The sequence below is a fragment of the Hyla sarda genome, chromosome 1, assembly GCF_029499605.1.
Source record: "Hyla sarda isolate aHylSar1 chromosome 1, aHylSar1.hap1, whole genome shotgun sequence".
In the NCBI taxonomy this organism is placed as follows: Eukaryota; Metazoa; Chordata; class Amphibia; order Anura; family Hylidae; genus Hyla; species Hyla sarda.
Genome location: NC_079189.1, coordinates 211042579 through 211064641, shown reverse-complemented (window position 1 = coordinate 211064641; position 22063 = coordinate 211042579). Strand labels below are relative to the sequence as shown.

At 39.7% G+C, this 22063-nt stretch overlaps 1 protein-coding gene and 1 long non-coding RNA gene across 3 annotated transcripts in view; one reads left to right on the top strand and one right to left on the bottom strand.

Moving 5' to 3' along the window:
* Positions 1-22063, top strand: part of LOC130362910 (uncharacterized) — a 158783-nt gene that overhangs the window by 120802 nt on the left and 15918 nt on the right. Inside the window, exon 3 of the long non-coding RNA XR_008891627.1 lies at positions 5258-5326. This is a non-coding gene — a long non-coding RNA (uncharacterized LOC130362910). The remainder of the gene's footprint in view (positions 1-5257; positions 5327-22063) is intronic.
* The window catches only part of GC (GC vitamin D binding protein), a 74225-nt gene continuing 52973 nt past the window's right edge, over positions 812-22063 (bottom strand). For both annotated transcript variants that reach the window (XM_056551853.1, XM_056551846.1), the window contains 4 exons: positions 21008-21204; positions 14754-14886; positions 11839-11936; positions 812-1071 (listed from right to left, as the gene is read on the bottom strand). In XM_056551853.1, coding sequence (XP_056407828.1) covers positions 903-1071; positions 11839-11936; positions 14754-14886; positions 21008-21204 — 597 coding nt within the window. In that variant the 3' untranslated portion in view covers positions 812-902. The remainder of the gene's footprint in view (positions 1072-11838; positions 11937-14753; positions 14887-21007; positions 21205-22063) is intronic.

Sequence of the window (22063 nt, the reverse complement as noted above, 5' to 3'; positions counted from 1 at the left end):
CCTTTCCCGTGGTTCAAATAAAACAGTGCAAAAAATAAAAATAATAAATATAATAATAAGACACATTTGGTATCGCCACATGCGTAATTCTCCAAACTATTAAATTATGATGTTCATGATGCTGCACGGTATAAAGCGTAAAACGTAAAAAAAATTCCAAATGCCAAAATTGCTGATTTTTGGTCACATCACGTCCCAGAAAAAAATCTAATAAAAAGCAATCAAAAAGTCAAATATATACAAACATGGTACCATTTAAAATTACAGCTCATGGTGGAAAAAATAATATAGCAGCCTAGCTCGTAGGTGTAAAAATAAAAGAAAGTTATAGGGGTCAGAACATGGCATTGAACAAACTTTTTTTTTTCTTTTTCAAGTTTTCAATGTTTTTTTTTTTTTTACCTTAAAACAAAACAAAAATTACCCACATTTGGTATTACTGGAATCTTGCTGACCAATAGAATAAAGATAGCATGTCAGATTTACTGTACTGTGAACCCTGTAATAATTATTGCCCCACAAGTTTGCACAATTCCATATTTTTTTCAATGTCTCTATTTAATTTTGCCTTACACATATATTTTTCTGGTTCCGTAATACATGATATGTTAAAATAAAGTGTACCAATTAAAAGTACAACTTCCACAAAAAATAAGCCCTAAAACAACTTTGTCAATGGAAAAAAAAAAGTTATGGGTCTTAGATTGTGAGGAGCAAAAAAACTTGAGCCAAAAATATAAAAAATTGCTGGATCATGAAGCAGTTAAGGCTGAAGAATGAAGGATTGAGATTCATGAGTGCATATATCCGTGATGATACATACTGCCCTACTCTTTTCTATACAGAATTGGCATGTAGTTCCAGTACTTCTGTTATAAAACTGTTCTTTTTTATTGCATTTGTTAGTCTTTTAGTCTAGTAATCTGGGCATTGCTCACCTTCTCCTTGCAGTACACTGGGGGTGCATTAATTATACAGCATGTTGATGCAAGATTTGCTCTCTCTTCTGCTAATTCTTCCACCTTCTTTGGGGTTAGTTTCGGAGTCTTGCTGCTTAGTGCCTTAACCAACCTATGGGAACAAAGAAAACAACATTTATTACAAGCAGCTGTTCAGATGTATCACTTTACATTGACCTGTATAGATTGCTATGATCACTGTAAATATAATCTTCATAATGTTTACTTTTCTTGTCCTATTATTTTCGAAATACATATCATTTAATCAGTTTTAAAATCTAAAATCAAATATAAAAAATGCTAATATCTCTTATAATCTCATTCTTTGTACAGTAGTATACAAATAAAGAATTACTGTAAAAATTCCTGATTCTGGTTTTCCTGTTCCTGGAACAGACAAATGGGCAAATGCACAGGAAAAAAAAAAAAAATAATAACTCCTGATTTTTTTTTAAAGCGATACTGTCATATAAATTATACTAACGTTTTTGAAATGTTGCACAGACATTGCTAAGCCCTACCCCCATTTGTTAGTTATAGCTGGGTGAAGCATGCAGCTCTACACTTCACTTCCCATCTTGGCACACAGAAGATCTGATTACAGAAGAGAGGCTCCAGTATAGTCTATGCTGCCATTCTCCTGCATGACCACTAAGTCAGGAGTGAAGCTCGCTGATGTGCACTTCAACCACCTATAACTGTACAACTCTCAGCACTGAGACCCCCGTGCAACATTTCAAAAGATAATTTAAATAACAGTAACATTTTAATTTTGATAAAAATGCATCACATTAAATCCTGTTCATAAAACAATGTGCACAATTCTACAAGCATGTGCTTCTACAATTGTGCATGTTTTATTTACATGACATTGGAAAATTCTCATAGGTGAGGTGTTTATTTTCTCAAAATTCTCATAGGTGGGGTTAATTTTGCAAATTTAGAGGGTTTCGTTTTTGCGCGGTACACTTTACGGTAAAAATTACATGTTTTCTTTATTCTCTGGGTCAATATTAAAATGATACCCATGGTTACATACATTTCTATTATTGTACTGCTTTTAAAAAATCTCAAACTTTTTTTTACGAAATCATCATGTTTAAAATTGCCCTATTTTGACCACCTCTAACTTTCTCATTTTTCAATATTCAGGGATGTGTGAGGGCTCATTTTTTGCGCCATGATCTGTAGTTTGTTTTTGTACCACATTTGCTCATATGTGACTTTTTGATAACTTTTTTATAAAATTGCTATGCAGTTTGATGTGACAAAAAAGCTGAAATTTTTGACTTTTTTTTACGTTTACGCTGTTTGCCGTGGGGGATCAATAACATTATATTTTTACAGTTTGGACATTTTTGCACACAACAATACCAAATATGTTTATTATTTATCTTTTTTTTGCGCTTTTTTGTATTAATATGGGGAAAAGGGGTGATTTAAAACTTTATTGGGGACGGGCTTTTTCAATTTTTTTTTCACTTTTTTTTAACATTTATGTTACACTTTTTTAGTCCCCATAAGGGACTATTTATAGCAATCATTAGATTGCTAATACCGTTCAGTGCTATGCATAGGGCATAGCACTGATCAGTATTATCATCAATCTTCTGCTCTGGTCTGCTGGAAGGAAGATCAGTGCAGAAAACCCCCGGAGATGGATGGAGGCAGGTGACCTCCGTCTGCCATCTTGGCTGATTTGATCCCCGTGGTAGTGCCGCGGGCGACCAGATCAGCCATTATAAGTGCCGCACTTCTGCAGCTGCCGTGATCTGTATTGATCAAATTTTTCTCAACGGCAACGGCCTCGCATTAGCCATGGGTCCAAGCTGCCCGTAGCATTCGGGACCCATGGTGTTAAACCCATTCTCTGCTCGTGAGAACAGTTTAAACCCCTTTAACAGGACTCAAGACGTACAGGTACGCCGTACCTGTGCGCCCTGGGTCCTTAAGGGGTTAGTCTACCTTTCAAAAAAAAAAAAAAAACTGAAAAGAAGATGATCAAAAAGGGATACATATTCATATGACTGTCACCTTCTATTCGTCTTGACTCGATCCGCCCTCCACTCCACCAACCACCTTTTCTGAAGTGCCTGCTACTGATAGCCCCCTTGGATGCTGAGCTGCTAGATCTACTGCCCAAAATATTATCCCATTACTGTCATACCTACTTATGCTGACTTCCCCCTCTATCTGCTTCCCTTGTCTTGTCCCCCATTCTGTGTTTTGCATAGAGTATCATCATTGTCTTGATTGTTTCATATTGCCCTCACTCCCTGTGAAACTGTGGTCCCAAACCACAACGTTACTGGAACTGAGTCACATGGACATTGCTGACTGCATCAAATTTGTAATGTCATGTTGAGAAACTACTGGTGTTTTTACTCTATATTGTTTCATACTTTTATATTTGTTATAGTTGAAATACTAAAAAATAGAGAATTGGCAAAAAAAAGTAATACATATTCTTAAATTGTACCAATAAAAAACAACAAGTTTTCCTGTAAAAAATGACCTTAAAATGCGTTATGGATCTTGTAATATGGTGACACTAATTGTTTTTTACACTGTTTTCTTTTATTTTTTTATTTAGTAATTCAGTTTATTGTACTGACCCACAGAATAAAGCTATAAAGCTATCATTATTTTTACCATACGTTGAACAGCAGAGATTTAAAAAGCAAAAAATGAAATGGCAAAATCAAATTTTCCTATTTGACAAGCAAAAAAGGGGTAATAAAAATGAAACTTTAAGATATACAAACCTTAAAATGGTGACATCAAAAAGTACAACTTGTTTCCCACAAAAAAAAAAAAAAAAAAAAAAAAAAAAAAACAAGCCCTCCTAAGAAAAATACATTTATGGCACTTGGAAGAAAACAATGAAAATAAAAATGGGCAAAAAGACCTCAAAGGCCTACAAACAAAGGGGTTAATGTTCTCATAGAACACTGTAACATTGGATTCATAAATTAGATTCCTTAAAGGGGTACTACAGTGGAAAACTTTTTTTTTTTTTTTTTAATCAACTGGTGCCAGAAAGTTAAACAGATTTTTAAATTACTTCTATTAAAAAATCCTTATCCTTCCAGTAATTAATAGCTGCTGAATACTACAGAGGACATTCTTTTCTTTTTGGAACACAGAGCTCTCTGCTGACATCATGTGCACAGTGCTCTCTGCTGACACCTCTGTCCATTTTAAGAACTGGCCAGAGTAGGAGAAAATCCCCATAGAAAACATATGCTGTTCTGGACTGTTCCTAAAATGGACAGAGATGTCAGCAGAGAGCACTGTGGTCATGATGTCCGCAAAGAGCACTGTGTTCCAAAAAAGAAAATAATTTCCTCTGTAGTATTCAGCAGCTAATAAGTAATGGAAGGATTAAGATTTTTTAATAGAAGTAATTTACAAAGCTTTTTAACTTTCTGGCACCAGTAGATTAAAAAAAAAAAAGTTTTCCACCGGAGTACCCTTTAAGCAAACCAAAGGAAAGATAAGGGTGGCCTTATCCCCTTTCAGCCAGCTATTGACACCAATGATCATAGCCTCCACCTGAGATAGAAATAATGGATGTTGTGGATCTGTCAGGTAAAAAGGCCATGCATCATTTAGTTTGGTTTAAAGCAAAGTTACATTGAAAACCGAAAATGTCAAAGCATAAGACATAGAGACATGGGTTTAGAAAACAAAGTATTTTTTTACTGATATTTAAATGATATACCATGAAATAAATGGATAAAGACATGAATTGGTCTTTGAATGTGAGTATTGAAGTAATCACAACACGATCCTGAATGTCCTGAATCTCATATAAAAAGAACAGAATGTGAGTGGATTACAAAGTTGTTATTGTGTTGTAAAATTACATATTTTTAAAAAAGAACATAAGAATATAGCCTTAAACATAAAACACGCACACAAGAGATCTATCCACATGATAGCCGATGACCACTCGTCCCCAGCAGCCCTGATGGTTGTAAGCACACTTTTCATCAACTCTCCATGACCTAGCTTACTGCTGAGTGCTCCTATCAAACACTTTCTATAATGGGCCTCATTTTTTAGTTTTGTTTTTCTATTCTCTTTGACGATACGTGTTTTGTTCCAAAAAGATATGTTCTGATGTCTATGATATGTGTTTCATCGAACTATAAGCCTGAGATTCTTAATATCTGAACAATCTCTTATCGTCTGCCAAGCATATTAATAATAACATCCACTATTGCCTACTATGGATTGCGACTTGATTGCAGATTGAACATGATGTCAAGAATGTCAATTTTTCCTTTTCACAGAGATCTTCAATCAAAACATAAAACCCATATGACGCAGGAGCTCAAAGCTTTAGATGGCTGTGTTTAAAGGTACCCCATATCCTTGATAAAAAATGCACTTTACATTCTCCTACAATAGCTAAAAAATGATCAAAACCAGACAGAAATACCCTTTAGATTTGCTTACAACTCAACCTAATTATTCAATAGGAAAAATTATGGCAAATTCAGTCTCCTAGGGACTCAGGAATAATCCTATTGAAGACAGGTTATAGGCATTTTGAACACGATTAAAAGTTTCTTTTATCATTATCATTTGCATCAAGTATAAAAATAAAAAATGCATTGATTGTTTTCTCCTTACCAATGTGTCTTAGGCTGTATCATAAGACATAAAAAGCTTCTATTTACCTCCCTTCGCTGCTGCTTTGTCCAGGAGCGGACAAATTGCCCAGTGTGACTTCACGCTCCGCCCCTTCAATGCAAGCCTATGGGAGGGGGCATGACAGCTGTCATGCCCCCTCCATAGGCTTGCATTGAGGGGGGCGGAGCCGTGACATCACTATGCTCCGTCCCCATGATCGCCAGGAATCAGACCCAGAGCGAGTATACTCCGGGGGCTGATTCTAACGGGGTGCGGCGTGGAAGATCACGGGGGTCCCCAGCGGCGGGACCCCCATGATCAGGCATCTCATCCCCTATCCTATGGATTGCGGATAAGATGTCTTAGCGCCGGAGTACTCCTTTAAATCCCACAAAAGGGGGAAGGTGTCAGTCCTGTTTTGACCTTGTTTGATCCTGAATCTCCTAGCCTTGTGCTATCCGTATCAATATATCTAGGAGTGAGTTAGTCTTGTGTCTGTATTCGTGTTTCTTGTATTTAAGATTTGTTTCTTCCTAGGCTAGTATCCTGTTTATACTGTGGAGTGTAGCCACTAGCTAGGATCCTATTTGGCTTTAGTATTGTTGTCCCTCCATGTTTGGAGTGGGGTGTCCAGTTTGTTTCTTGTTTGGAGTCCAATGTGAACAGTGCTCTTGATTTCCTGACCCATTTCGTGTTCTGACATTCAGTTAACCTGCATTCAGTTAATCCCCTGCATCTCCAGGTTTTGTCTGCTGTATACTTATTCTCATATCTAGTCTTGTTCATATTATCATATCTGCCATTATTCTTGATCCTGGTTTTTGCACTGCTTCTTAGTATGCTATATCCTGCCTGGTATATCTGTTTGTAGCTTTGTAGTATTCCCGTTATGTTCCTGACTCCTTTAGTTTCTCTTGTTTGACTCTTACGCCCATGCACTTTAGCGCAGTATAGGGTCCGTCCTCGTGGTTGTCGATCCATTGTTTAGGGCGGATGGGCAATAGGAAGGGACAGTGGTTGTAAGGAGAGTTAGGGATCACTACTTCCCTGCTCCCCGCCCCATTTTCATGACAGTTACATCACCAAACTGTAACAAGAAGGAGGAAACTTGCAAGGGACATAATTAGATGCTGCCAGCATCTCTCATTAATGGAACTTATAAATAAGGAGGAGGAGCATTTCCAGCCCAGCAAGCATCACTGGATACGAGGCAAGAAGAGGAAAACTGTCAGATGGGGAGGGTACAGCCAACTTCATCCTGCCATTGAGATAGTCATGGAGATAGTATCCATTCAAGGGACAAAAAAATTGAGAGAGAGTCATGCACTCAGGCTCAAGGAACAGAAGGGTAGCCATGTTAGGGGCAAGAAATGAGAGCCAGAGCCAAGAATGAGTGGGGGAGCCATGCTTCGGGCCAGGAACGAGAGAGGAGCCATGCTGGAGGTAAGAAGGGTGGGAAGGGGGAGCTGTACTGAGGAGTAGAAATTAAATAGTAAAATAAAAAGAGGGGAAGCCATGCATGGGACTATATGTGAGAGGGGAAGCAATGCTGGGGACCAGGGATGAGATGGAAAACCATGCTGAAGGCCAGGATTGAAATGGCCAGCCGTGATGGGGTCCAGAGGTGAGGGAAGAGCCACGTTGTGTTAGGATTTAGATAGTAACCATGTATGAGCCCAAGAATAATATGGCAGGAATTGCTGAACAGAAACTAGAAAAAAAACATGCTGTAGACGAGGAATAACACACAGAGCTATGTTGTGAAACAGGAGTAAGATGGCATACCATGATGGCTACCAGAAATGAGAGCAATGCTGTGAACCAGCAAATAGGAAGCCATGCTGGGGGCTAGTGGTAAGAGGGAAAGCTATGTTTTGGACTAGGAATGAGATGGTGAGCCATGTTGAGGATGAAAAATTTAATGGGGAGCAATGCTGGAGACTATGGGGTAGATTTATCAAAACTTGTGTAGAGAGAGAGAGTGGTGCAGTTGCCCATAGAAGCCAAACAGATTGCTTCTTTCATTTTTCAGAGGCCTTTTCAAAAATGAAAGAAGCGATCTGATTGGTTGCTATGAACAACTCAGCAACTTTCCCTCTGGACAGGTTTTGATAAATCTCCTCCTATAGATCAGATGGGATCATAAAATAAGAGGGCCTGCCATGCTGGTGAGCAGTAATTCAACACATTCAAAGACATGGGGGGAGATTTATCAAAACCTGTCCAGAGCAAAAGTTGCTGAGTTGTCCAATCAGATCGCTTCTTTCATTTTTAACAAGGCCTCTGCAAAATGAAAGAAGCAATTTGATTCAGTTGCTATTAGCAACTCAGCAACTTTTCCTCTGGACAGGTTTTGATAAATCTCCCCCATGATTTTTTTTGGCTCTTTCATCATTAAAGTTATTTATGTGCTTTACATGTTTGCAAATGTCCCATATTTTTGAACATGCCTCCTTTTGTGCAAACATTTGTCCCTTTTTTTAAATGTTGTGCCAAAAAGTGGTCAGGGCTTAGTAGGAACAGTGTTGCTCCTCCAGCCCAATAGATTTGCTATTCGGCCATGTTCACACGCGTAAAATGTGAGGAATGTCTGGTCGGAAAACACGGGCAGGACCGCACAGAAATGCTCTGTCTCCATAGATGGCAATGCATTTCCAAGCTGAATCCACAGAAAAAATGAAACTGTTCATAGGTTCTGCTAACGACGCAATCAGAATTTCCATGGCAGAAGAATCCTATTAACCACTTAAGGACTCAGATAATTTTATTTTTACATTTTCGTTTTTTCCTCCTCGCCTTCAAAAAATCGTAACTCTTTTATATTTTCATCCACAGACTAGTATGAGGGCTTGTTTTTTGCGCGACCAGTTGTCCGTTGTAATGCCCTCACTCACTTTACCATAAAATATATGGTGAAACCAAAACAATACTATTTGTGTGGGGAAATTAAAAAGAAAACCGCAATTTTGCTAATTTTGGAAGGTTTTTTTTTCACGCCATACAATTTATGGTAAAAATGACATGTATTCTTTATTCTTTGGGTCAATACGATTAAAATGACGCCCATGATAAGATACTTTTCTATTACTGTTGCACTTTAAAAAAATCGTAAACTTTTTAACCAAATTAGTACGTTTAAAATCCCCCTATTTTGAAGACCTATAACTTTTTAAGTTTTCTGTATAAGCGGCGGTATGAGGGCTAATTTTTTGCGCCGTGATCTGTACTTTTTATTGATACCATATTTGCTTATATAAAACTTTTAATCCATTTTTTATCAAAATTTTTTTTTAATAAAATGTTATAAAAAAGCAGCTATTTTAGACTTCACGCCGTTCACCATACAGTATCATTAACATTTTATTTTAATAGTTCAGACATTTACGCACACGGCGATACCAAATATGTATATAAAATATTTCTTTTACATTTTTGGGGGGTGAAATAATTAAAATGGGACAATTTACCTTTTTCTTGGGGGAGGGGGTTTTTCACTTTTTTTTTTTCCTTTATTTTATTTTTTATTTTTTTTACTTTTATTTTTACACTTTAATAGTCCCCAAATAGGGGCTTATTTATAGCAATCATTAGATTGCTAATACTGTTCAGTGCTATGTATAGGACATAGCACTGATCAGTGTTATCGGTCATCTTCTGCTCTGGTCTGCGGGAAGGCAGATAAGAGCAGAAGACGCCGGGAAGGCAGCGGAGACAGGTGAGGGGACCTCCATCTGCCGTGCTGGATGATTGGATCACCGAGGCAGCGCTGCGGGCGATCCGATCATCCATTTTAGTCCATTTTAGTAACGTACTGGTGTGTTAAGTACCAGCTCACCAGGACGTACATTTACGTCATGCGTCCTTAAGGGGTTAAAAATCAAAGGGACTCTGCTTCAGTGAAGTGGAAATGCAGTTGTATGAGTAAAAAGATAGCCAAAAATATGTGTCAACTGTATTAAAGGGATACTCCAGTGGAAAACAATTTTTTTTAGAATCAACTGGTGCCAGAAAGTTAAACAGATTTTTAAATTACTTCAATTTAAAAATGTTAATTCTTCCAGTACTTATCAGCTGCTGTATGCTCCACAGGAAGTTCTTTTCTTTTTGGATGTCTTTTCTGTCTGACCACAGTGCTCTCTGCTGACACCTCTCTCCATGTCAGGAACTATCCAGAGCAGGAGAAAATCCCCATAGCAAACCTCTCCTGCTCCAGATAGTTCCTGACAGAGGTGTTGCTTTTGGAAAACTACAACTCTCAGCATGCCCACACATCCTTTGACTATCCAGGCATGCTTGGTAAAACTCTGTTACAGCTGTGGAGGCACATGTTTGGTAAAAGCAGTGTTGCTGCAAGCTGGGTTTCTCCTGCAGCCTTTTCAATCAGCAATCTTGTGTCCATGACCCTTGGACACGCTCATGCTGCTGTGGGACTCATCAGTGTCCCAGGAGGTATGGGGACCCCTAGTGGTGGGATTTTCAAAGGCAATTTTCTTTAATAAAATGTTATTTTTTTTTTAAAGAAGTATATTAGAAAAACTAATTTTTGGCCAAGACGTACAACATATAAAAGATTTTTTTTATTTTTTATATCTGACAGTGCCCATTTAAACAAAATTACATTTTTTATACCTATTTTACTGCCATTTTTTATTTTATTTTACAATGTGTAAACATTGCCTTAGTGATATTTCACCTATAGCTACTGTACGAAAGCATATCAGTAGTAGACTACACATTGGCCCTCATTTACTATTGCAAACCCGACAAGTTTTATTGGGTTGTATGCCAGATTGTCAGGATTCGGCAGGCTGGAGGTGGATCCTCTGTGTCAGAGAGGGATTGGCGTGGACCGTGTCGGTGGACCGGTTCTAAGTTGCTACTGGTTTTCACCAGAGCCTGCCGCAAAGCGGGATGGTCTTGCAGCGGCGGTAGCAACCAGGTCGTATCCACCGGCAACGGCTCAACCTCTCTGACTGCTGAGATAGGCGCGGTACAAGGGATTAGACAAGAGCAAGGTCGGACGTAGCAGAAGGTCAGGGCAGGCAGCAAGGATCGTAGTCAGGAGCAATGGCAAGAGGTCTGGAACACTGGCTAGGGATACACAAGGAAACGCTTTCACTGGCACAATGGCAACAAGATCCGCCAAGGAAGTGCAGGGGAAGTGAGGTAATATAGGGAAGTGCACAGGTGAACACACTAATTAAAAACCATGCGCCAATCAGTGGAGCACCGGCCCTTTAAATCGCAAAGAACTGGCGCGCGCGCCCTAGGGAGCGGGGCCGCGCGCGCCGGGAGAGCACAGACGGGAGCGAGTCTGGTAAGCGGGTCGGGATGTGCACCGCGAGCGGGCGTGTCCCGCATCGTGAATCGCATCCCGGCTAGGGACATTATCGCAGCCTGCAGCCTGTCTGCGCCAGAATTTGTGCCAGATTTGAAAAAAACGACTAACTCTCCATTTTACTGAGAGAACCTGAAAAGTGGCGTGGTCATCAGGGAAAGGGGGCATGGCCACCCAAAAGCCTTCGTAAAAATGACAGCACTCCATTTTCCTTGATGAGAGCATGTACCATATTTTTGGCCGTATAAGAATACTCACCTATCGCGGTGGTCCCTGCGGCCATCAATGGCCAGGACCCGCGGCTAATACAGGACATCACAGATCGCGATTGCACCAGAAGGGACCTTACCTGCCTCCTCGGTGTCTGCTCCATGCCGGGATCCCCTGCATGGCTGGCGCTCTCCTTCATCGTCCTCACGTCGTCGCGCACGCCGCCCGGTCATCCAATAGGAGCGGCGTGCATAGCGGCGTCATGGCGGCGACGGAGAGCGAGGATGTCGGGCAGCATAGATGTTCCGGAGTGACGGGGACACCCCTGGAACGCGGCGACAGCGATGGAGGGCGACATCCAGGGCTGCGGTGATGAGCGGAGATGGGTCCGGAGCGGCGGAGGAGTATTACCTCCTATACCAGTGGTCTTCAACCTGCGGACCTCCAGATGTTGCAAAACTACAACTCCTGGCATGCCTGGACAGCCAACGTCTGTCCTGGCATGCTGAGAGTTGTAGTTTTGCAACATCTGGGGGTCCGCTGGTTGAAGATCACTGTGACCTATACTTTACATTGTATTCTAGATTTTCCTCATTTAAAACTGGGTGCGTCTTATATGCCGGAGCGTCGGTATATAACTTTGGCTGGTTCTCCTGTCAGTGGTTATTTGTAGTACTATTCTGTTCTTACCTCTCCTTGAATTCAGAGAAGGGATATTTATTGTAGTCTCCACACAGCTCAGTACCCTCACTTATGTACATTTTAATTTCTTCACTCAGCTGCACTTTCTGAAATAGAAAACAGATGTGTCATTTGCCAAGGATTCCTTAAGGGGGGTGCAAAAAGTTATTTGCCTGACAAAATCTTAAAAACTTGTAGCCTCCCAGATAATAGTGGGGAAAATCATATGCAAAAAGGTGTGCTGTTCTGTTATACAGTTCTTAGATTTACTGTGCATTTGGAAAGTCTTTATATCCTATATATTTTTGACATTTAGTTATGTTGGGGCCTTGTGCTAACATCAATTACATTTTATCCCCCCCCCCCCCCCCCATAAATCTGCATTCAATACCCCAATGATTAAGTGCAAACAGAATTTTAGAAATGTTTGCTAATTGAAAAAAAAGAAAAAAATATATTTTTTTGTCATAGACATAAGTATTTTCTGCCATTCTTTTCTGCAGATCCTCTCAAGTTCTGTCATGTTGGACCATTGATGAATGCCATTTTTACATCTTGCATAATCGGGTAAAAATATTTGCCAATTAGCTCAGTCGGCTGATCGGGACCACGGCAACGAAATCACGGGGTCCCGATCAGCTGGAAGCACAGATTTGCTTCCTGTCTGTGCCATCAGCACTCTGCAGGCAGCCTTAGGATCCTGTTATAATGGAGCATCAATAACACTGATCAATGTTATTCTATAGGGCAACATTGTTTAGTGTTTGAAATCTATCGTTTTCAAATAATAGTCTCATATGGTGACTAAAAAATTGTCAATTTCATATGAGAAAAAATGTTAATAAACGTGAATAAACCCCCAATAAAAGTTTAAATCACCCCCTTTTTTCTATATTTCAAATGAAATAATGTAAATACACATATGTGGTATCACCTGGTATGTAAATGTCTGAAATATTAAAATATATTGTTAATAAAACTGCATGGTAAATGGCTTAAATGTTAAAAAATACCAAAGTCCAGAACTGCTGACATTTGGTCACTTCATATACCAGAATAAAATTAAGAAGGGATCAAAAAGTCACATCCAAAAAAAAATGGTACCGATAAAAACTACAGATCAAAAAATTAGCTATAGTATCAAACATCCTTATACACAGAAGTACTAAAGTAGCAAAATAAAGCAAAATCTATATAAATTTGGTATTGTTGTAGACATGAGGACATACGAAATAAAGAAGATTTATAAGGCCACTGTCCTCTTGGGAAGTTTCTGTGCAGCAGAAGTTATTTGTACCTTTCCCCAGATGTCAAGACATCATTTTAAAGGGGTACTCCGCCCCTAGACATCTTATCCCCTATCCAAAGGATAGGGTATAAGATGTCAGATCGCCGGGGTCCTGCCGCTGGGGACCCCCACAATATAGCAAGCAGCACCCACCTGTATCTGCTTCCGGAAGCGCTGGAGAGTCTCAGGCTAATTCCTCCTGACCATGGGGATGGAAGATCGTGACATCACGACTCCGACCCGTGTAACGTCACGCCCCGCCCCGCCCCCTCAATGCAAGTCTATGGGATGGGGCATAGACTTGCATTGAGGGGGTGGGACATGATGTTACATGGGGGCGGAGTCATGACATCACGATCTTCCGTCCCCATGGTCTGGAGGAAATAGCCTGAGAGCCTCCAGTGCTTCCGGAAGCAGTTACAGGTGGGTGCTGTTTGCTATATTGCGGGGGTCCCCAGCAGCGGGACCCCGGTGATCTGACATCTTATCTCCTATCCTTTGGATAGGGGATAAGATGTCTAGGGGCGGAGTACCCCTTTAATTTAGGTTATTTACTGCTCTCTGTAGAGAAATAGGATGGTCCTAATGATGGCACTGTGCAAAAATTGTAATAAAATAGAACATGTGTCTTTAGCCTTTACATTGACATAGGGCAGACATAAAGGGGTTAATTACTTTCAACTAAATGCACTGGGTAACTGCTTTTCTCAAATCCACCCTCTGACAGGAGATGCAAGAAAAGAAAATTCTATAAAAAGCACAGCCAACTGGAATATTTGTTGCTGAAGCAAACATTCCCTGCTTGTACCATGGTTGGTTTTCATAGTGATCACATGATGGGAACCTGAACTAATCGATTCTATTACCAGGACCAAAGAGATTTGGGCTGAGTTCACATATGTCCAGCATCTGACATAGGTGAACACTGCCTAGATCTTGATGCAACTGATACCATAACAGATGACAACATGCATCAGTTGTCATCAGTTGTATGGCATCTGGGGTCCATTGTTTCTGGTGCAGTCCACGGAGTCCAACCATCCGGCGTCAAAATTGAGATGTAGTATGATTGTGAACGGGATCAGTTATAGCATCAGTTTCGCTCTGGTGCACGCCGGAGGGAAACTATGCCGGATATATGTGATCCCAGCCCTAGTAAGCCTGACCCAGGTGTTGATATTGTCGTGGGGGACCAAATTGCTAAAAAAAAGAATGTAACCGATATACATTAGCCGATATAAATTTATACACAAAGGTCCTGCAGTGGTTAAAGATTTTAAGACTATGCAGGTGTTTATTGTTTACTTTATGCACCGCAAATTGTTTGTTAAGAAGTTTTCTGTTTCTTCTCATGTCACTTTATTCTTGACCGGCTTGTAGGTTTTATTACAGTCGCTTTGGGATTTTTCTTTTCATTTTTAAAATCAAAACAGGAACCGTTTCAAGCAGCAACAAGAAATAATGGACCTAGTCTTACTTCTGTAACTTATCTCCCATACAGTTAAAAGATGACCAGCGAATATGGGACTAAGGCTTTCGACAAGTTGGAGAATCCGTTCTGTAACCTTTGTCTGAGGTTATAAAACATTTTCCCATCTGCAGAATGCTTTTGTCAGCTAGAAAACTGTAAAGATACCTTCTTATCCAGGCAAGAATTAGCATTTTCTGTGCTGCAGCAATTCTCTACAATGTCCGCCATAGACTCATACAGCTTATCAATAAACACTTCTGGCAGCTTAGTATTTCTCCTTGCTAACTCGCACATGTACCTGGAGATAAGATGGAGGAAAAGGCAGCGTAAAAAAAAAATCATCTTTTAATCTGTGATTGACAAATAAATAATGAAAAGTTGTTGGTTTCTTTAAAATGTTCATACCTATTCTCTAAAACTGTATTTATAATGCTGGAAAAGACTTTCATATCTTTAAAGTATCAAACACAAGAACAGTCACAGAAAGCAGACACGGTAAAACAAACGACTGAGGATTTACAAGCCTTGCAGTAAAATGTGTCATAAAAGACAATTTATAGAAGTGCTGTATAAATCTAAATGAAACTTACTATTCAAAGGGTTTCATAATAAGATAAGATATCTTAATAAAATCCCAATGAGATAATAAAAAAGTTATATAAATTATGTAATGAAAGTAATGGATAAGGAACAACATCATAGAATTCTGAGAATGCTACAATGTTACACCATGTTTTCAAAATGTTTTACTATATAAGCCATTTACTTTTTATATTGGTCAGGTAACTGCCTGGCGTGAGAGTTCAGTACCTGTGTGAAGTTGGCACCCCATGTTTGCAAAAGATGAATATAAATGCACAATTTGTTTGTGCTGGTTTGTGCAACAAAAATGAACGTTTGTGCCGGTTTGGTTCCTGAGATATTGCGTGTTAGATTTTTATGAAGCCCCACCCACTTTCCACCCTATGTTCTTAAATTTTAAAAACAAAAGCACCAATTGTTTGTGCTGCGTTTGTGCTGCAAAAATGAACATTGTGTTGCTTTGTGTGCTCGATATCCTGAAACCCTGCCCACTTTCCACCCCATGTTCTTAAATTTTTTTAATCAAATACACCATTCGTTTGTGCTGCATTTGTGCTGGTTTGTGCTGCAAAAATGAACGTTTGTGCCGCTTTGGTTCCTGAGATATTGCGTGTTACATTTTTATGAAGCCCCGCCCACTTTCCACCCCATGTTCTTACATTTTAAAAACAAAAACACCATTCGTTTGTGCAGTATTTGTTCTGGTTTGTGCTGCAAAAATAAACGTTTGTGCTTTAGTTTCCGAGAGAGTGCGCATCTGATATCCTGAAACCCCGCCCACTTTCCACCCCATGTTGTTAAATTGTAAAAACAAGTATACCATTCGTTTGTACTGCGTTTGTGCTGCAAAAATGAACATTTGTGCCGCTTTGGTTTCCGAGATATTGCACGCTCGATATGCTGAAATTCCGCCCACTTTCCACCCCATGTTCTGAAATGTTAAAAACTATTTAAGATATCACTAGATTTGCTGAAAAAAAATACACCATTCGTTTGTGCTTAGTTTTTGCCGCAAATCACTGTAACTGATGCATGGATAAAAGGAGAGAAAAGAAATAAAAAACCACTGCTTTCGTTTCTAAATATTGCGTGCTTGATATGCTGAAACCCCGCCCACTTTCCACTCCATGTTAAATTGTAAAAGCAAAACATTATTTGTTTGTGCTGCGTTTTTGCTAGTTTGTGACACAAAAATGAACATTTGTGCCGCTTTGGTTTCCGAGATGTTGAGCGCTCAATATGCTAAAACCCTGTTTACTTTCCAACCCCATGTTCTTAAATTTTAAAATCAAATACACCATTCGTTTGTACTGCGTTTGTGCTGTGTTTGTGCCGCAAAAATGAGCATTTGTGCCGCATTGGTTTCCGAGATATTGCACGCTAGATTTACTGATACCCCATCCAGGCAAGGATTTACATTGCACCGAAAATGTAGTAGTCATCAGAGAAGTTAATTTAGCATTAAGGGATTAACGTAGCAATATATGGTTTATTATGACATACACAGGGTTATAACTTCATACACCGTGACCGGCCAGTGATGGGCAGAGGAGGTAATGATGGAACTGCAAAATGAATAAATAGAAAGTTACATCCGGTGGAGTAGTATGGACAGACATTAAGAGTTTGTTCACACTAAAGAATTTCTGAGCTGAATTGTGTTTGTGAATTCCAGTATGAATATAAACTCCTTTTACATAACGGATCCAGCAGCAAGGACAAAAATAATAAAGTAAAGAGAAAACTCCAAAAGAAAATATGTGAAAGGAATTTCTAATCCAATAAGGATAAGAAAATATGGGGGGGGGGGGGGGAGACTAATTAGTACTTAGCTTTTATTGAATTGCGCTAAAAACGGACAAGCACTGTCCAAATATATAAATATATAATATTATGCCGAATATATCCAAGGGGTAGCTGATAAAAGTCCCCCAATCAAACAGTGATCAAAATGTTACTGAGGTCACCAAGGGTCCAAAACTTAGCCCAAGGCGTAACCTCTAGCAATGCACGAAGATATCACATAATGCAAACAAAAATAGGTACCCTATGCGTTTCTGTCGCAATAGAGTGACGTCCTCAGGGGTAACCCAGTGCAAAAAAATAAAAACTCTGTGAGGTGTCCGGTCGACAAGAACACCACAGAGCCCTTATATCTTATTAGAGATATCAAACAGCGCAGTAATTATTTATAAAGTAACAAAATAGTATATATCCTATAGGGATGGCCACTTGTGATATAAAGTATGCCTTTTATATATATATATATATATATATATATATATATATATATATATAAAACCCATCAAAACAGGATATGCATTATGGCCGTGAGACTCCTAGAACAACCATCCATAGGTCTATTCAGATAACGATCTCAGGTACGGCATAAATGAGATGCAGCGCACACCTGCAATCAGCAGGGAGCCGAGACTTTCGGCTTCTCTGCGCTGTCTGCGATGAAAAAAAGCATTGCAGGAAAAAAAAATGATTGTGAACCAAAGCAGCACAAACATAAATTTTTGCAGCACGAACAAATGGTTTATTCGTTTTTAAAATTTAACAATGTGGGGTGGAAAGTGTGCGGGTTTTCAGGATATCTAGCGCGCAATATATCGGAAACCTAAAGGGTTTTTCAAATCTTTTTCTCTCCTTTTATCCATGCATCAGTTACAGTGATTTGTGACACTGTTACACTCTGCGCACCGGCCGCAAGCACAGTGTCCCTATCTCCCCGTCTGCCGGCGGGGTTGGAATTCGCATGGCAGGATGCGCCCCGTCTCCAAGGGTGCGCCGGAGCTTTGAAATTTAAAGGGCCAGTGTGCCCAAAATTAGTTGTTTTGCCGGACACTACATAACAAAGTCCCTGCACGTCCCACACTTCCCTGCCGGATCTTCAGTGCCCCTGCCGGATCCAGACCTTCCCGCTAGGTTATTTGACTTTGCAGCTTTGCCGCCTGCCTTGACCTTCTGCTACATTTGACTACGCTACTGCCTTATTCTTTGGTACCTCGCCTTGCCCAGCTACCTGTGTGGTTGAGCCATGTCGGGGGTAGCGACATGGGTGTCACCTGCCGCAGCAAGCCGATCCAGCCCTATGGCGGGCTCTGGTGAAGACCAGCGGCACCTTAGACTCCGCTCCTCGATACGGTCTGAGTCATCAGCCACACAGGTTAGAGGATCCACATCCTGCTCCAAAACAGGAACAAACTCCGCACAAATGAATAGAGTATTTTTTTTTCAGCAAGTCAAGCGTGCAATATTTTGGAAACCAAAGTGTCACAAAGGCAGCAAAATGAAATGGTGTATTTGTTTTTAAAATTTAACAACAAGGGGTGGAAAGTGGGCCGCGTTTCAGCATATCGAGCGTGCAATATCTCAGAACCAAAGCGGCATAAATGTTCTTTTTTTTTTTTGCCGCACAAACCAGCACAAATGCAGCACAAACGAATGGTGTATTTGTTTTTAAAATTTAAGAACATGGAGTGGAAAGTGGGCGGAGTTTCAGCATATTGAGCACACAATATCTCGGAAACCAAAGCGGCACAAAAATTCATTTTGGTGGCACAAACCAACACAAGTGCAGCATAAACGAATGGTGTATTTGTTTTCAAAATTTAAGAACATGGGGTGGAAAGTGGGCGGGGCTTCATAAAAATCTAACGCGCACATACGTTAATTTTTGTGACACAAACCAGCACAAACGCAGCACAAACAAATGGTGTATTTATGTTCATCTTTTGTGAACAAGGGGTGCCAACTTCACACAGGTGAGCTCAGTTGTTTTATGACAGCTGCCAACAAAAACAAAAAAACAAAAAACCCTCTAGACATATTTGGTTTTACCACTTCTATAGCATCTCGAACTATAACAATGTATCATTGTTTATCCTGCAAGGTGAACTCTGTAAGAAAATAAAAAAAAATAAAAAACTGAAAAAAAGCCCCAACAGAGCTCAATAAAGAAAATGATAAATGTCTCTCTCTGTAGAATTGTTTTATCTTCACCTTTCTTTGTCCCCCAGGAATGAGGACTTGAATGAACGCTATAAAATATAATCCTAGCTCAGTAGGGGCTGATAAGCCCCAAGGCTTCTCAGACAGGTAAAGGTTTAGGTTGCTGGTCCTCTTCAGAAGAGATTCTATATAAAACTGCTTAAAGGGGTACTCCCCTGGAAAACATTTCTCATCAACTGATGCCAGAAAGTTAAACAGATTTGTAAATTACTTCTATTTAAAAATCTTAATCCTTCTAGTTCTTATTTGCTGCTGTATGATTCAGAGGAAGTTCTTTTCTTTTTGAATTTCCTTTCTGTCTGACCACTGCTCTCTGCTGACATCTCTGTTTATTTCAGGAACTGTCCTGAGGATAGATGGGGATTTGCTCCTACTCTGGACAGTTCCTAAAATAGACAGAGGTGTCAGCAAAGAGCACTGTGGTCAGACAGAAAGGAAATTCAAAAAGAAAAGAACTTCCTCTGGAACATACAGCAGCTGATAAGTACTGGAAGGGTTAAGTTTAACTTTCTGGCACCAGTTGATTAAAAAAAAACATGTTTTTCCAGTGGAGTACCCCTTTAAGAGGCTGCTCCTCTGCAGAGGGAAGGACAGATCAACTCTTACACCTCTTTAAGCCCAAAACATCCTCTCACAAGGAGTGGCTGCCCTCTATTAACATCATTTCCTTTACCTGGGATGACAAAGGCTAAGCTACAGCAGTCCACCCCCGCTAACTAGAATGTTCCCTATATTAAGCTATGGTCTTATTGAAATAAGTAAGGGCTCCTCTCACTCTCAACCAATAACAAGGTGCAAACAGGATAAATGCATATAAAAACATAGCACAAATGCCCAAAAAAATTATTCACAGCTTCTACACCATATGTACTGGGACACTGCATTAGCATCTGATTCTTTAAAGGGGTACCCCTGTGGAAAACTTTTTTTTTTTTTTTTAATCAACTGGTGCCAGAAAGTTAAACAGATTTGTAAATTAATTCTATAAAAAAATCTTAATCCTTCCAGTACTTATTAGCTGCTGAATACTACAGAGGAAATTATTTTCTTTTTATGAACACAGAGCTCTCTGCTGACATCCTGACCACAGTGCTCTCTGCTGACACCTCTGTCCATTTTAAGAAATGTCCAGAGCAGGAGAAAATCCCCATAGCAAACGTATGCTGCTCTGGACAGTTCCTAAAATGGACAGAGATGTCAGCAGAGAGCACTGTGGTCATGATGTAAGCAGAGAGCACTGTGTTCCAAAAAGAAAACCTCTGCAGTATACAGACCCTAAAAAGTACTGGAAAGATTAAGATTTTTTAATAGAAGTAATTTACAAATCTGTAAAAAAATTTGGCACCAGTTGATTTAAAAAAAAAAAGTTTTCCACGGGAGTACCCCTTTAAGTCTTGTAAAGCTGTAAAATGGGGATAGGGAATAACATGCCTGATCACTGGGGTCTGGCTGCAGGGGACCCCCACTATTTCTGCAGCAGCACCCGAGTCATCCGGTGCACAGAGCGAACTTGGATAGGGGATAACATGCTTAGGGGCAGAGTACCTCTTTAAACTATTGTGTAGGATACGACCAAATGTCAGATATCATGCGACTCCAGTTATGCCCCTGCTCATATATTTGTTCTTACCCATTTTTCCTGCTTTCAACAAAACAAGCTCAGAAACTGACATGCTACCTAATATATCCCAATTCTTCAGGTTATTCATGTCACCCAGTAGTTTATACAAAAAACATTCAGCAAATTATTTTAAGACCGTAGATACAATCAATGTAATTGTCCCATTATGCTTATCTGAATACTTTTCTGTAATACCTACTTCTCGAGCTCCTGATTTTTGCCTTTCTTGCATAGTTTTGCACTGCTTGGCAGCTGAAGTTTGGGAAGCTTAATGGGTTCAGCAGCAGGCATGGAATGTAAGCACAGAAGGGCATCTATTGAAGATTTCTTGCAACAGGCGGAAACTCTCCCATCTCTAGGAAATTTGAGACACACTTGCCTAACATGTTCAGATAACTGTAGAGAAATAAATGTATTAACATTAATATAAGCATTACAATCACAACCTCAGTTACACTAAAAAGTATCTGCCATTAAAATTATCACTCTTTAAGGGGTTATCCAGCATAAGGTGATTTTAGTATGTACCTGGCAGAAAGTAATGGACATGTTTCTGCGCTTGTCTTGGGGCTAAATGGCTGTGTCATGAGATTGCCATAACACTGTGGCTAGCTTTTTGTGAACTGGTATTTAATGTTTCAGTTTTCGTTTTTGACTACAATCCCCATAATTCCATTTTCTTCCCTCACACAAATCAACATAAATGAGCTACACCCATTCAAAAGACCTGTGGTTTTCAATCAGGTTGCCTATAGCTGTTGCATTAGTTGTAGATTGATCTCTCTCTCACCAAGTGATCCCTCCACCCATTGAAGCAGACAGGCTCCCTGTCATCAGCTGACTAGTGAGTCAGGTCTTGGCCGCATTGCAACCTGGGAAAAATCAGTCACAGTAATTTTGTATGCTGGTAAAAATAAATATTGGGGTGAAAATCACATAAGAATTGTGAGAAAACCATCACACACAGGTACAGACACTATATCATGAACTACACTAACTTTACAGTCCCTGTAGCATAGTCAAATAAAAAATACAGAAAAAAAACTGGAATACCCCTTTAATCGGTGGTCCCTTCTTAATGTGGAGCAGAAGAGCTTCCTTGTGTGTTTTAACCATTCACATGTTTCCCATTGTTGTCCCCCTTGTCTCTTACAGCATTACTCTTATACGGTGGAACAATGTCTTTTCATTCTTCTACCTTTATCTCCTCCTCTATAAATTCTATTATTGTGTTATTAAAGGTACATTTTAGAGG